The sequence below is a fragment of the Cyrtonyx montezumae genome, unplaced genomic scaffold (assembly GCF_038088225.1).
Source record: "Cyrtonyx montezumae isolate F1298 unplaced genomic scaffold, pur_monq_1.0 scaffold_12, whole genome shotgun sequence".
NCBI lineage: Eukaryota > Metazoa > Chordata > Aves > Galliformes > Odontophoridae > Cyrtonyx > Cyrtonyx montezumae.
In genome coordinates this window covers 12417269-12431813 of record NW_027071848.1, presented here as the reverse complement: position 1 = coordinate 12431813, position 14545 = coordinate 12417269, and the positions used below count along the sequence as shown (strand labels likewise).

General features: G+C 40.4%; 1 protein-coding gene across 4 annotated transcripts in view; it reads right to left on the bottom strand.

The window, feature by feature from the left end:
- Positions 1–3391: 3391 nt before the first annotated feature.
- GRIA4 (glutamate ionotropic receptor AMPA type subunit 4) overlaps positions 3392–14545 on the bottom strand; it is a 226125-nt gene continuing 214971 nt past the window's right edge. Inside the window, exons 14-16 of one of the 4 annotated variants that reach the window (XM_065730039.1) lie at positions 13439–13553; positions 11136–11270; positions 3392–4505 (exon numbers count right to left, since the gene is read on the bottom strand). In XM_065730039.1, the coding sequence (XP_065586111.1) occupies positions 4341–4505; positions 11136–11270; positions 13439–13553 (415 nt within the window). In that variant the 3' untranslated portion in view covers positions 3392–4340. Of the gene's footprint in view, positions 4506–11000; positions 11271–13438; positions 13554–14545 lie in introns of all 4 variants that reach the window. The other 3 variants (XM_065730041.1, XM_065730040.1, XM_065730042.1) reach the window with 3 other exon arrangements.

Genomic DNA, 14545 nt, shown 5'->3' with positions numbered 1-14545 from the left:
TGAATGAAAAGCAACAAATGCAATAATGAATGTCAAAGCAGTCTTGGCCTAGTGTGACACTAGCTCAGAGTACACTTAATTTGCAGACAGGTAATTAATTTGTAGATGAGTGTAAGTATTAATATTAACAATTGGACTTGGTTGTATCAGATCTGAAATAATTTTAGAAACGTATGAATGTATACAACATTCAGTTCATGACTGAGATAGCCAAATGTAGATCTTAATAGGAAAATTATGTGTCTGAGGTCTTTTTGTACTCTGTGGAGATCTAGTCAATGGAGATGTGAAAATAAATTACCTGAGCAGACTAAGGAGCACAGTACATTTACTGTGCCCATTATAATTTGAGGTGGCTTAGGCAATTGGAGACATCTTCATAGGGCCCTTAGGTTTATGCAGTAAAAATAAGACTTCAATTGATCAGATCACTCTTTTGATAAGAAAATTAATTCAGCCACATGTGGCTATCCTGCACTTTTTTTCTGATTCTCTTCAATGATTGAGGCATCTTTGGGACTGACTGATATGACTCTGAGCTGATGGGAAACTTACTGGACCTGTAGCTGGAGGCCAGGCTAAATGGTATGGGGCACCCCCACTGGCACCGGATGCCTATGTGAAAGAGACTGGATTAAGTTCTGTTGTATGTATTTTGTCTGAGGACAAATCTTGGAAAAAAAATGTGGATGGTATTTGAGTAAATGCCTCAGTATGAATGGTCTCATTTATTTAGTAACCTCCTTTATTCTTTTTACCTCAATTTGAGCCAGTGATTGCCACAGTGTCCGAAGAAAAAGCAAATTAGAAGCATGGAAAATTGCTGAGGCTATTGTGCCAGGAAAACAGGATGCAATCCAGCTGCCAACAGGAGCTGTAACGCTGCTTCTCAGCACCTTGCAGCAGCCCCGATCTAATGACAGAGTCTCAGACCCTCATACTCATTGGACTGGAAACCATAAAATTCCTGAACCTGACCTGAGGGTGAGTCCTCCCAAGGTCATATTTCCCACCTATAGAAGGGAGGAGATTATCTTCTGGCAGACACTCAAATATCAGGGAGAAACAGAGGAGTGAATAATATGCATTTCAGGAGAAGGGCGAAAAGCAAAAGCAAAAAAGTCTGAGGGATAGTTGAGATAGATATATGAAAATGGTCATTGGAGTCATTAAAGGTTACCTCTTAGAATAAAATACTTGAGTAAGCTACTACGGTGAGGGTAGAACAATACTCCCCATATTATAATATGTCCTCTGCTGTACCAAGTTCCCATCTAGTTCTCTTTTTTTTTTACAGAATTACAGAACGGTAAGGTTGGAAGGGACCTCTGAAATCATGGAGTCCAACCCCCTGCCAAAGCAGCTCCCTAGCCCAGGTTGCACAGGTAGGCGTCCAGGCGGGTCTGGAACGTCTCCAGAGGAGGAGACTCCACCACCTCTCTGTGCAGCTGTGCCACTGCTCCGTCACTGCACTGGGAAGAAGTTTTTATTTTATTATTTTAATTTTAATTCATAACCGTGGCATTTTACTACAGGCATCACAGTCTTCTCTTCACCACATCTAACCAAGCTTTCTTTGAGCAAAGCATTCCCTGGCCATGGACAAGGCTTGTGAGCAGTGAGGAGATGGAACTCTTCCCCTTGTGGCTGTTGGCCATGTGCCCCTGCGTGGGTCATGCCACCCTATGGCTGTGATGCTCAGTGACAACACTGATCTTGCTGCTCCATTGTGAATCCTCTCCATGGGAATCCTCAGTAGTTACTGACATCTCAAAGGACTGCAGGGTTTGGCTGTCAAGTGGAAACCCAGAGGCTCCATGGGGTGACATTCAAAACTGCGGCAATGTGCTGAAAGCGTAGAGTAAATGCAAAACATCAAAGAGCAGGAGGTAACAGGAGTAAAACAGGAAGACAGTAAAATATCTCAGGACAGCAATGGCACTGCTCACAGTCCTGAATGAAGAAAAGCTGAAGACAAACTCCTGGAAAAATAGACAGGCACAGTAGAACAGACCTGACAGCATTCCTTATATTCAATCTCCCATTCTGTTCAGCCTCAAATCAGTCACTTTACAACATTACAAAAAAGTCAAGAGAAACCTATTATGCTTTTAACAAAAAGATTTTTTTTTCTTTCTTTCTTTCTTTTTTTTTTTTTTTTTTAAATTCAGGTGTAAAAAGAAGTATGAGAGAGAGCTTATAGCTTTACAGGAAAGTCAGACAAGTCACCATTCTGGCCACAGACACAAACAGTCCATAGTAACTCATGAATGAGATAAACATGCCAGTAAAACAAGGATATACAGTAGGTTGAATCACAGCCATTCATTGCACAGTTACATGCCCTTTCCCTCTGAAACACCTGCACGCTCTATAGTCGTTATGCCTTAGGGTAAGCATCACCTTATGTTCACCTTTGCCTGAGCTGTCAGGATTTGTGTAAGAACTGCTCACCCTCAGCCTAGATTACAGTTAGTGGAAAGATACAGCCTTTTTGTGCTATGATTCAGCAGTTTGGTGTTTTAATGTCTGCTTTAAGATGAGATCATTCAATTGCATTTATTATTTCTATCTAGTAACTCTAAAGGCTGTCTGGAGTATTTGAGGTAGAGAAATTCCAATCTATATTGTTGATACTTCAACAGAAGCTAACACTTAGGCTCCACTCTCAGCTTGCACTGTTTTTTGTGAGGGTCTGAAGGCCTGGGACCTGACAGGAGGACCAGCAACAGAGGCTAGGAAAAGTTAAGCTATCCAAACATGATCACCTGTGGGCACTGGAAGTTGTGATTAATCCAAATCTGATCTGATCTGCAGCCTGGGTTCTGACATGGAGCTGCTACACTGGTTCTAAGAGCTTGTATTTGTAAACCACCACACTGCCTAGCATGGCCAAGGGGAATGGCCATCATATGAGAAGGGAGATAGATGTGCCTGCTCCCATAGACACTGAATTTGATTCAAGTGGTGCCTAGTAGCCTTTCCCTGGTGTCACTGGAAAGATGGATGATGAATGTTGAGGTTGCTGGGTAGAAAAATCTACGTTCCAAGTCAGTTTGAAAGATTATTTCCCTGCTCCCTAGTATGGCGTCCTTTGAACTGCCCAGAGAACAAACACCATCACTAAATGCTTCCGTAACCTATCAGTTTCAGTGACTACTACTAAAATACCTAGCAAATAAACACTGCAATACTTTGACATTTTAGAGACCTGTCTCTCTAAGGGCTTCAAAGCACTTCACAGATGTGCACTCAGACTGTATTAGATAAGGTCCTGCATTTTTGAGTCATTAGTGAACCACCGTGCTCAGTTTCCCAGGTGATGCCCCTAATTGTCCCTAACAATCAGAAAACAACTCAAGCTCTGGCAATATTATAAGAACGTTTGTTGTTTTATTCTTTTTGGTGGGTACAAAAACCACAGTTTCTTACACAGAACAAGATTATAAATAATATCTGTAACATGAGTGACCCGTAGTCTCTTTTGATTCTACACTGCAGACTGATGATGTATTCTAAACATTTTTTCATTTTCTTTCTTGTATTAGACAGATGCAAATCTGTGGAACACAGAATGATGGAACAGAATGAAGGTAACAGCAAACAAGAGGATGACCAACAACTTTTATAAAAAAAAAAGTCTCTGAATTTTATTACAGTGATGGCATTTTATATCAATTATTGCAATGAATTGTTCCCTAAGATGGTTAGAAAAAAGAATTGTGTTGTCCTCTACCGAATTTACATCAGTTAAAAAGCAAGCATGTTTCAATATTCCTCTTTTTTCAAAGAAAATGTAAATAATTTCTTTATTTTTTTTCACAGGATTTACATATTTATTATTTTCTTATCACAGTTTAGTGATTCATTTCTACAGCTGAACAGCTGAATATTCTTCCGTTGTATATATTGATGTTCTGGAGACACAGGTTAGCATGTTCATTGACTTCTATAGCTATTTTTCTCTCTTTGTCAAGACAAAGACCGAAATGTTGTCATTTCTGAGCATGTTCTTCACAGTTTAATGCGCTAAATTGGCAAGTCTTATTAGTTTTTAGTCCACTCAAGTGAAATTTGTTGCTGTTAATACACCCTTCCCAGCCCCCTCCCCCCAACAAAACTAAATTATGAATTTTCCTGATATAAAATCTGAGTTTGGGTTTCCGAGCTGAGCTCATGCACACGTTGTTGCTGATGATGACTGGCGCATTTGGACGTACTTCCCTTTCTCAGCCAAATCATTAGTTCATCAATGACACTCCCATGTCGTTACAGTCTGTGCTGAGTTCCATCAGTCACCAACACAGTTTGATTAAGGCACTCGATTATTTTTTTGGTTTTTATGGTAGGTCCGATGCAATTACAGCCAATCCTGAACTTTGTCTAATTGCAGTTCCAGAATGCACGGCCTTCGGGCAGTCGGGAGTCAATACGCGGCCATTTTCACCCACACTCCCCGTGATGGATAATCTGGCTTTGTTTCTTATGGCTTCAGAAAAGGTAAGCTATGATTAAAAAAAAACAAATTAAAAAAAAGGGAGAAGAGAAAAAAGTGTTAGAAAGGTTCTACCCTTCAAGAAACCAGAACACAGCAAACACCAAAATATTAAATTTTAGACATCTGCATTTTTTTCATTTTAACATTAAAGTTAATATAATCATATATATATAATACATAGCATACTAGGGGAAAAAGGCTTGAGATCCTGAAGGTAAATTTTATTACAATAAATCATTATCCATTTAAATATAAGTTCCGAATTTGAACAGGAAATTAACAGAAGAGGGAACACTTTCATGTAAAGTACTTTAAACTACATTCATATATAGTGAAATGAGAGTCGAGACCTTTTGTGAACCTGAAAGTATTAGCACCTTTGAATAAAGTCATGGACGAGTGTTTATAGATTGAGACCTTCAACAAGGTCTTTCAAGGTTAAAAAAAAACTACTGAAAATTGCATATAAATTGGTATAGCTCTTTCAGTTATCTTTGTGATAATTCCACGGAGCAAATCTAAAGCAATTATTACTTCTACTCATAATGCATCCATTCACAAATCTCTTTTCATATATGTATTTTCCTGTAATTAGGGAAGGTAAAAACTTTCAAAGGAAATACAATTCCCTGAGAAAAACAAACAAACAAACAAACACATTTTCTATAGTTTTCTACATTAGGACTAAATTTTCCACAGGAAGATTTAAAGTTTTGCTACCTCAAAATCATTACCTTCAGATAAATCAAAACAAAATATCTTGTTTAGAGGCTGATTGCCTCAAACAGAAGAAAAAACATTTATAGTTATTCCATCTAACTTCAGCCATCCTAAAATTAGGAATCTAATCTATGTGGACTTATATTGATAGAAAAAGTCAAGGTGTGTCTGGCACAGCAGGCACCTGAACCACTCTGTATTAAAACAGATTTAAAAGACAGTGTTAAGGTAATAATTAGTGGGTAATTCTCATTTCTAGCTAACAGAAGCCATACTCTATGCAGCTGACTCTTGTATCTGATGTGCAGGGATGCAATCTGGAATACTGATTGGAAAAAGAGGGAGGCAGGAGAATGCATTCACATAGGGGCAAAGGGATGACAAACATGAAGTCGTTTTATTTGCCTTGTTACTGATCTCTGCATTCAGAGCTTTGTCCCTCTGAGCCAGGTTTCTCCTTCCAAGATAGCAATGAAATCCTAAGCTGAGATAACGGGAGATTCCTTAAAACTCCCAAATGCTTCCACATTTTCTGGGTGCACCTCTAAGAAATGCACCTGCTTCATATTGCATTGCTATTACTAGCTCCTTCAAAGAAGAATTCTTCCAAGTATAGCTGCCCTTATGGCGCAGTAGGATATATATATAAGGGCGCCTTCCCATATTGATTGCTTTAAAATGCTCAGGAGAAGGCCCAGCCTAGAAAGGGTGTTATGGCATACTCCTTAAGCTGAAAACTTTGGCTTTGTTAACCATCAATTGCAACATCCAAAGTAATCCCTTGAAAGTCTCCCTGCTGCTGCAGTACTCTGTGGCAGGGACTGTTACCCAGCAGATCTTGTCTTAATTCAACAGCTAGATATAAAAATTGAGAAATAGATAATGAGTGAGTGAGGACCTGGACCCACACAGAGTTCTACTGAATACAAAAAAAATCAGCTACACCCAGCAGCAAATAAAAAACTACATTTGCAAAGCACAGATACAATGCAATGTGGTGTAACTCCACATGGTGCATGTCCTGCTGCAAATGTGCATCAGGGATCATCTGTCTGCAGAAATGCACAGAACGTGTTTCAGTCAATGGCAAGAAAAGATCTTTAGCTGAATTTTGGGGAGGGATGAGAGACCAGATCAGATCAGAACGCAGCCTGGGTTGAAAGCAGGACAGCTTACTCCAGATGTGGTGGATTTCCCAGCAGATTGTCACTGTGTACAGCATCTCTCCATCTCTTTGCTGCTGGGAAATCAGAGGGCTCATGTTTACAGGGGATATGTGAGCTGTGCAAAGGTTGAGTTTTTTCTAGCTGCGTGGCTTTCTGGCCATTGACAACATGTTCAGGACAGAAAAACAGTAAAAACGGGATCTACCAAAGAAAAAGAAAAGCAAATGAGAAAAACAAGTTCTCAGATGCCTTCCATGGAACAACAGAAAAAGCTGCAGTAAGGCAATTCCTCTCTTCTCACAGCACAGGGTAACAACAACTCAGCAGCACACTGCAGGAAACAACCCAGACAGTCGACAAAGCCAGCAGGAGCAGGTCAAACTTGTACTCAGGGAGGTGCCATAAAGCAAACTAACCAGATATGTGTCTGTGTTTTATTTCAAACTAAGCTGCGGGTAATGAGCCAGGCTAATCCTGTGCTTGATTGTGCTGTTACAATTCCAGATTTATGGCCTGGCTTTAAACATGACTTCAGGAGAGGCTGGGATAAGAGGGAAAACTCCTGGTATTTGCTGCAAATGTTACCCGAGTTACGGAAGTCTGTGCAGTAAGTGTATGCAGTTAGCACTGTTAGTTTTCAAACTCAGCAGTAGTTTTCATATTAATGTCATTAGTTTTGATTAAACTAGTTGTTGACTTCATCATGTGAAAATATTGAGTGTCCTGTTCCTAGCAGGAAATAGGAATTTAGGAAGCCGATCTCCTCAGTGTATGCAATACAAATACTACAAATACCCAGATTCTGGGTTCCTTTGTTGCTCAGATGTCTCTAGTGCTTGGGTCACCTGGGAATTTCTTTGCACAGATACTGAAGTTGAACTTTCAAATACTTTTTCTATGAAATTGGAAGTATGTAAGTCAAGATAAGTACATTACAGATTTACTAAGCCATCCTTTAGAATTTGGCTTTGTTAGCCATTCATCTTGTAATTTCATATAAATATAATATATATATGTATATTTGTAAATTATGCAATTAATTTGATCAGTTATAACCAGCACAAAGTGGGAGAGCAAGCAAAGGCAGTGGAGCTGGGAGCTAGCTGGTGGGTCTCATAGCCCACTGAGGACCATGGTGGTGGTGGTGGTGGCTGGGAAGGTGCCCCTGGGATAACCCCTTTGTCACTCGTGGGTTTGATGGAAGGAACCCAGCAGTGGTTTTCTCTAGAGCAGCTGACGAGATGGATGTTGGCTCGCATTGCTTCTAGACTTTCTAGACTATCATGTTGACTGGCTTACTAAGAAAAGAAAATAGAAAAGTGCTGCTTGGGGAAGGGGAAGGGATTGCTCCCACTTCAGAGCACATTTCCTTCCTTGCCAAGGGCAGATGCAATACCCTGTCATCCCTTCTGAATAACTTTACCACACGTATGTGCACCAGTCTTACGTTTCCATTTTCTGCTGCCTCACAGACTGGTGACTTTCCCTGTGGCTACTTGTTTCTTACTGGACTCAATTAGAAGAAGAGAAAAAAAAAGTAATAAATGTTAATTTCCAAGTGGGTTATTTAAGCTGTTTCCTATCAGTTTAACACATAAATAATGAAAACTATTTGATGTCAGCTTAAAAATAAGCATGTTGGTTACTCATGCAGGTTAGCATTGCCAAGCATCTTTCCATATTAGCAAGTTTTAGTTCCATTAAGATCCCTTTACCCCTCAGATAAATAAGCACATCCAATACTTTGAGATTTTGTGCTAAATGCAGACATATATCTGCAGAAATATGTGTGAGCAGCATTGTGGCTCCATGCTGCTGCAGGCCGGCAGAAGTCTATGAGCAGTGTGGGCAGGAGAGGGCACAAGCGTGGCCCTGCACTTCTGGTGAGCACAACCTCATCTCAGCAGGCTGCCTCACACAAGCATAAGCTCTTCTGTATCAGGTTCATGTGCCAACATTTCTCCAGTAACTATTACAGAAAATAAGGTAAGTAGAATGAAAAATTTCTGGAGTCAACAAACATCTGCTCAAAAATCCAAAGCAATTTCAATTAATTTGAAAATATTTAAATGTTTGCACCCTGAAATGTTTTTTAAGATGTTATCAGAAGATACCACTGGCCCAAAGATGGATTTTCAGTAAAATAAAACCTTGGCTTTAAAAAATATCTATTTTTTTTTCTCCTGTAAGAATTAATCTTTCTGTTTTAAACAAGTTCCATGAAAAGTCCAAACTTTAGAGAAATGTACTTAGGATCTTGTTTTAGAAGACAAAATTTTTCTGCCCTAGATAGTAAGGGTAAATAAATTCTGCAAGTGTAATGACAGCATTTTTGTACTGGAATCATAGATCTGGGCAGTAACTCAGGGATGGCCAAGGCAAATCATGCTTAGCTTGGAAAACCAGATAGGGCCAGCTCAGTAATTCAGTCAAAGCTTCAGCTTCTTTGTTTTCTTTAGGACTCTGTTTTGGATGCATTGATTGTGCTTTCTAAGCTCAACAAGAAATATGCTTTCTGGGTCTTTTTTACTGCCAACCTGCACTGTTCACAGCAAAACTGTAACAAACTGTAATTTACTAAAATTAGTTGTTGATATGGCCTAGGTTTGCATATAAAAATGCACTTATCATTGGAACTTCAAGTATTGTTCTTTGTACTGGGCTGGGGATGCTATCAGTGGTGGGCACTAAAGAATCTTAGGGAAAAGATCTCTTTTTTTTTTTCACAGTTACTTTCATGGGATTATTTCATGGAATCAGAGAATCATACAATGACTTAGGTTGGAAGGGACCTTAAAACCCATCCATTTCCAACCCAGTTGCCATGGGCAGGGTTGCCAATTGCTAGATCAAGCACTAGCTCAGGCTGCCCAGGGCTCCATCTAACCTGGCCTTGAATGCCTCCAGGGATGGGGCATCCACAGCTTCTCTGGGCAGTCTGTGCCAGGGCCTCATTTCTTTTTAAGACCTTTGTTACGGAGAGCAGGCAGACTGTCACAGTAGTGACAATCATGCCTGGAGCCATGATGACACCTGCTTAGCCGGATGGTCCAACAGCAAACTGATGTTTTACCATGTGCACATCAGGCACGGCATAAAATCAGGTTCCATGGCAATGACCACGTACCCAGGATCATGAGTTACGTACAACAGGGAACCAAAGGAAACTGCACCACAACATGTTTGGGAAACTCCCCAGCCAGCGCATGCCAAGCCCCCCCCTTACCGCGAGAACCCACCTATTCCTTGCAGCGCTCCAGCTACCATGCTCAAGCACCATGCTCTGCTCACTCTGTGTCTGCTCTGTACTGTATGGTTCGGTACTGAACCGGCTGTGCCTTTAGCCTGTATGCTCCTCGGGACAGGGACCTGTTATGTGCTTGGCACACTTCACCTATAGTACAGCGCCGTGTACTCCAGCGCTATACGAATAATAAATAAAAAATGATCATTGCATCTCCAGTTGTTTCCTCTGAGTTTTTTTTCTAGGTGGCAACATAACATTTCTGTTCATCTCGTTTTGCTTAATTTTTGCTTGTTCCTTCCTCTATAGGGATAGCTCAGGGATTTCAGGAGGATGTGGCTGTTATGTTAGAAGAGAGAGAGATTGCTGTGTGCAGAGGAAAGGGGCTTGAGGTAGCAATGAGATGGCAGCGTCCTGGCAGCACCTCTGTTACAAAACAGCCAGAATAGCTTGGAAGCTATGGAAGAGTTATGTTTAGAAGCTGCGTGACATTTCCAAAGGTCAGGGAGCTGATCTGACTATTTTACTAATGATTAGTTGGTGAGATAATCACTGCATGGATGAGATCAAATGCATTGGTAAACTATTCTTGCATGCTTAGTAAGGGGAACTCTGCAGGATGCAGCTCAGCAATTATCAGCATTACAGTCTGAAATCACTGCATGAGCACCTGAGAACTGTGAGTCCTGAACAAGGAAAAGAGCTTATGTTACTGAAAGCTGAGGGCAGTAATCAAAGTCTGTTCACTGGTTAGTGAATTTTGGTGGTTATTATGGTGGGCAAAGCTTGACCTGAAGCAGGAGATTGTGGAAAAAAAAAAGCCACACAATTAGCATAAAACATGTAGTGAGGGGAGGGTGAAGGGGAAGGGTGGTGAGGAGGAGGAAAAGGTAAAACATTTAGACTTCTTGTAACAGTGCCTTGTCTTCCATTAGGTTAACTATGGTTCAGTGACGTTGCCTATCCTAAATCCTCATTGTAAGGAAGATCCAGTTAGGGCCAACAGAAAATAATAAAAGCTTACATCAATTTGTCACCAGTAGAGCGACAACCTTTAGGAGGACAGACTGGCCAATCAAGTAATTAAACACTGGCCCTCTGGATATGTATTTTAGGACCTCAGTTTCAAATAGTTGTAATCTCCCAACAGATTGAATAACATTGGGTTGTTATAAAGGTAATCGTTGTGTTAAAAATTTCTTGCAATGCAGATGTCTATTAGCAACATAGAATAGTATACTGTACATCTGCAGCCAAAAAAACTGAACCACTTTGCACTGGAGTTTTCCAAAATATAAAGCTCTGTTTAGAAGCAAGCACCACTAGACAGACATGTCACAACACTGCAGTACAAGATGCATCACCCACTCACTGTAGTAGGCCCTAAGTCCTACCCCTAAATTTTAATACTTTCGGTTCCATATACGTTGTAACCTTCTCTATAAGTTGCTAAATTCTGGGTATTCTGCGAGGAAGTTGGGTTAAAAGTCTGTGCACTCTTTGCCACCTTCATTCGCTTTGCCTCTGCCCTGGACTTGTAACAGAACTCTATCAAAGCCACCAGCATTGCCAAGCCCAAGCCTCCAACCAGAATGTAGAAGACTCCAGCAACGTTGCTGAGACTCAAGGCACTCGTCTTGTCCTGGGGAAACAGAAGCAACACAGTTAACTCCGTCATCCAGACCCCTGCAGCACAAGATACACATTAAAGCATTGGAAATAGGAATAAACAACAACATTCAGCTGAAATTATAAATGACCATCGTTTACATGCCTCTCACAAAACTTTACCTATCAGGATCTATAAAATGCATTTTAAGCACCTACTTTTCCTGGTCAACATAGAAGCATCATAAATCTATTGCCAGTATATCAGGATGCCATTGTTTACTTATTGCCAAGGATTACTTCCACTAGCTGAAGTATTAAACAATGACACATCCAGTCCTCATTAGGGGACATTTTAACACTGGCATCAAACACAAAGCTCTTTAAAAGCTTTGGAATCCAGAAATCCATTTACATTAAACAAGATTTTGCTTGATCTTCACTAGAAGACAATTTTCACTTGTGGTAGGCATTGCTGTTTAAAAGATCCAGACTGACTTTCTGCTACTTAAACGACAGGTAAAAATAACATGTGAGGCTTAAGTTATTGGAACAAACACTTCTTGAAAGTGCACATTGTGCCATACACATTATCACATATTTGCCTCTTCTTATTGTATTTTGTTTCTATTTTATTCTAGATGCAGACCTGGAACATGCCCATGGACTACTAAGGCTCTGCAGTTATATGATCTTAGAAAAAGTGATTTATTAAATCATACACATTATTTATAATTTAGAAAATAATTACAACATTCTTTAGCAAATTAGTAAATATTCAACATCTGATAAGCAATCACCTTTTTAGACTTACTGTTGTAAATAATTATTCTACATTTCTCTATACTTCACTGCTTAGTTATGATTCACATATGTTATGATTTGAAATCCACGTGCAATTTATAGCACAGTTATCAAGGAACTCCCTCAGGATCGACTACTACTACATTCTGTGCCTTAAAATACTTATAAAGCTTTATTCTTATGCAGACTATATTATCTTTACCTAAAGTAAGGAGAATACTTAACTTCCAATTATAATTTGTATGAAAAAATTAACTTATTCTCAGTATTTGGGTTTAATTTAAAGAGGCACTATTAATTGTGCAGTCAGGAGACCAGCACAGTAGCAATACCCATGGATGTAAAGGGGTGCCCTGGTCTTACAGTTGGGGTTCTGCTTTGGCCGTCCCTTTTTAGCTGGATAAGAGGATTCTGAATGCCTGTACATGACTTAGATCCTCCGGTTCTAATTGCTGACACGGTGCTTGGGAACAGGGAGCAGGCAGGGCTGGGAAAGATCTGATCTAATGAACACAGTGTGTAGAGACTTTCTCAGCCATGCTCTATGGGTGCTCTGTCATCTTCGTAATGGCTTTCACTCTTTTCTCCAACCACTTGCAAGAAAAAGCAAAATGTGCAGGGCATGGATGGTGAGCAGTTAGGGCCCTTGGGCTGTCCTCCCAACTCTGGGCACTACGAAGACATGTCTGACTCCAGCACACAGGGCTGGCACTGACTATAATGTACCAGAAAAATGCCTGCATCTGGCCTTGTCCCCAGACAAATGTCAGTCTTCATTCCCCAAAGCAGCAAGGATTACTCTGGGAATGGACTAGGGTAAATTCAAGAAGGAATAGAAGGCAGTGAATTACTGAAGACTTTCACTTCAAAGCTCAAGTTAGGACTTCCTTGCTTCTTCAAGGAACCTCCCTAGGTCCTTCTTCAAGGACCTCCCTAACAGAATCCAGGCACAGCCATCCTTTGCACAGAAGACAAAGGAAATCTTAGTGCTTCCTTCTGTCTGAAAACAGGAAGCCAGCCAGCTCTGAAAGGAGAAGGCACAGATGAAGCCAGGCCGTATAGCTCCTGAGCAGCATAGGGTGACAGAGCATCCCCTTTGGCAGGATGGAAAAATACAATTCAACCTGCCTCCCTCAAAAAAACTCTGCCTTATAAATCTTCAATGGCTGCCCTGAAAAGGTAGGAGGGTATAAGGTGATTAAGGGTGACATATTCCTGAAGACTTCAAAAAGCAATAGTGCTTCTTTAAACTAAACCATGACTCCCATCAAGATGAGGCCAAGCCAATTCGTTCTGTGAGTGTCTACAGCTGCTTATTTTACTTCTAAGTAATTTTGTTCATTACTCCTTTTACTGCTTTGTGAACACGATAGTAGGTCCCGAACTGCAGCGACTGACCTTACTTCCAGAGTCCTTGGGTCCACATTCACCTTTATCGTACCACCATTTGTTTTTCAGCTTGTCTAAGACGCCTGCCTCACTGAGTTTCAAAACGGCAAGGTTTACAGGAGTTCTTCACGTGGAAAATAACATAAATAACATTATATATGTTATTTTATGTTATTCAAGTAAAACTACATAGAATCGCATTGCAAAGTGACAGAGCAGAGGCCACAGTGGGTGCTATGTCATGTACTGTTGGCCCAGGTTTAGAGACAGACATACGACCGGGACCTGCTCCATCGCTTTAGGTAACAGGCACATACTGCTGGGGAAGATTTGTAAATAAATGGTATGCAATTACTGTGAACCCAAAACTATTGGCATAAGCACATTAACAACATAGCCTCCAGAGACAAAATACAATTGCATATATGACTTAAACATATTGTGTTCCTTGCTTTCGATCCATTTGTGGTTTGCAAGCATACAAACTAGTGACAGGACATGGCCATAGCTATTTCATTTACTGCCCTCAAAATGAAGCTGGAAAGAGAAGGAGCAGCTCCTGCTGACTGCCACTGCAGCCCCTGGCACAGACCTGCCCTCTCTCTGGGTGCCAACTACCACTGCCATGTGCCTCTGTTGAGATCATCTCTACCAGGTTTGCATTTCCAGATCCTATTCCAACATTTTTTTCAATGTCAAGGCTTTTCTTTCAATCTCACTTATTCAAATAAGTTCTTGAGGGGTTCCAGGTTGATTATTAATTACTGCTCAGGGTGTCTTCTCTTTCTTGAGGGATTTGCTGTGGATGAGACAATGGAATTCAACATTAGAAACCTAATCTTATGCCTCAAAGCCATGAACTGCTATGAGTTTACACTGAAATTGCTTAAATTCAGTGAATAATCCCAGGGTGCTACGATATCGCCCTGCTTCATGTAGTTGCAGCAGTTCATTTTCTCAAAACCTATCAAATGTTTAAGCCTTATTTTCCATACTTTCTGCTGTGAAACACTGACTCTTTAAATCTTAACTTGATAGGCATTTAGTTATCTATTTATGTGCAGGTGTGCATGAAAATACAATATATATAAGAGAAAGAGGCAGATAAACAAAAGC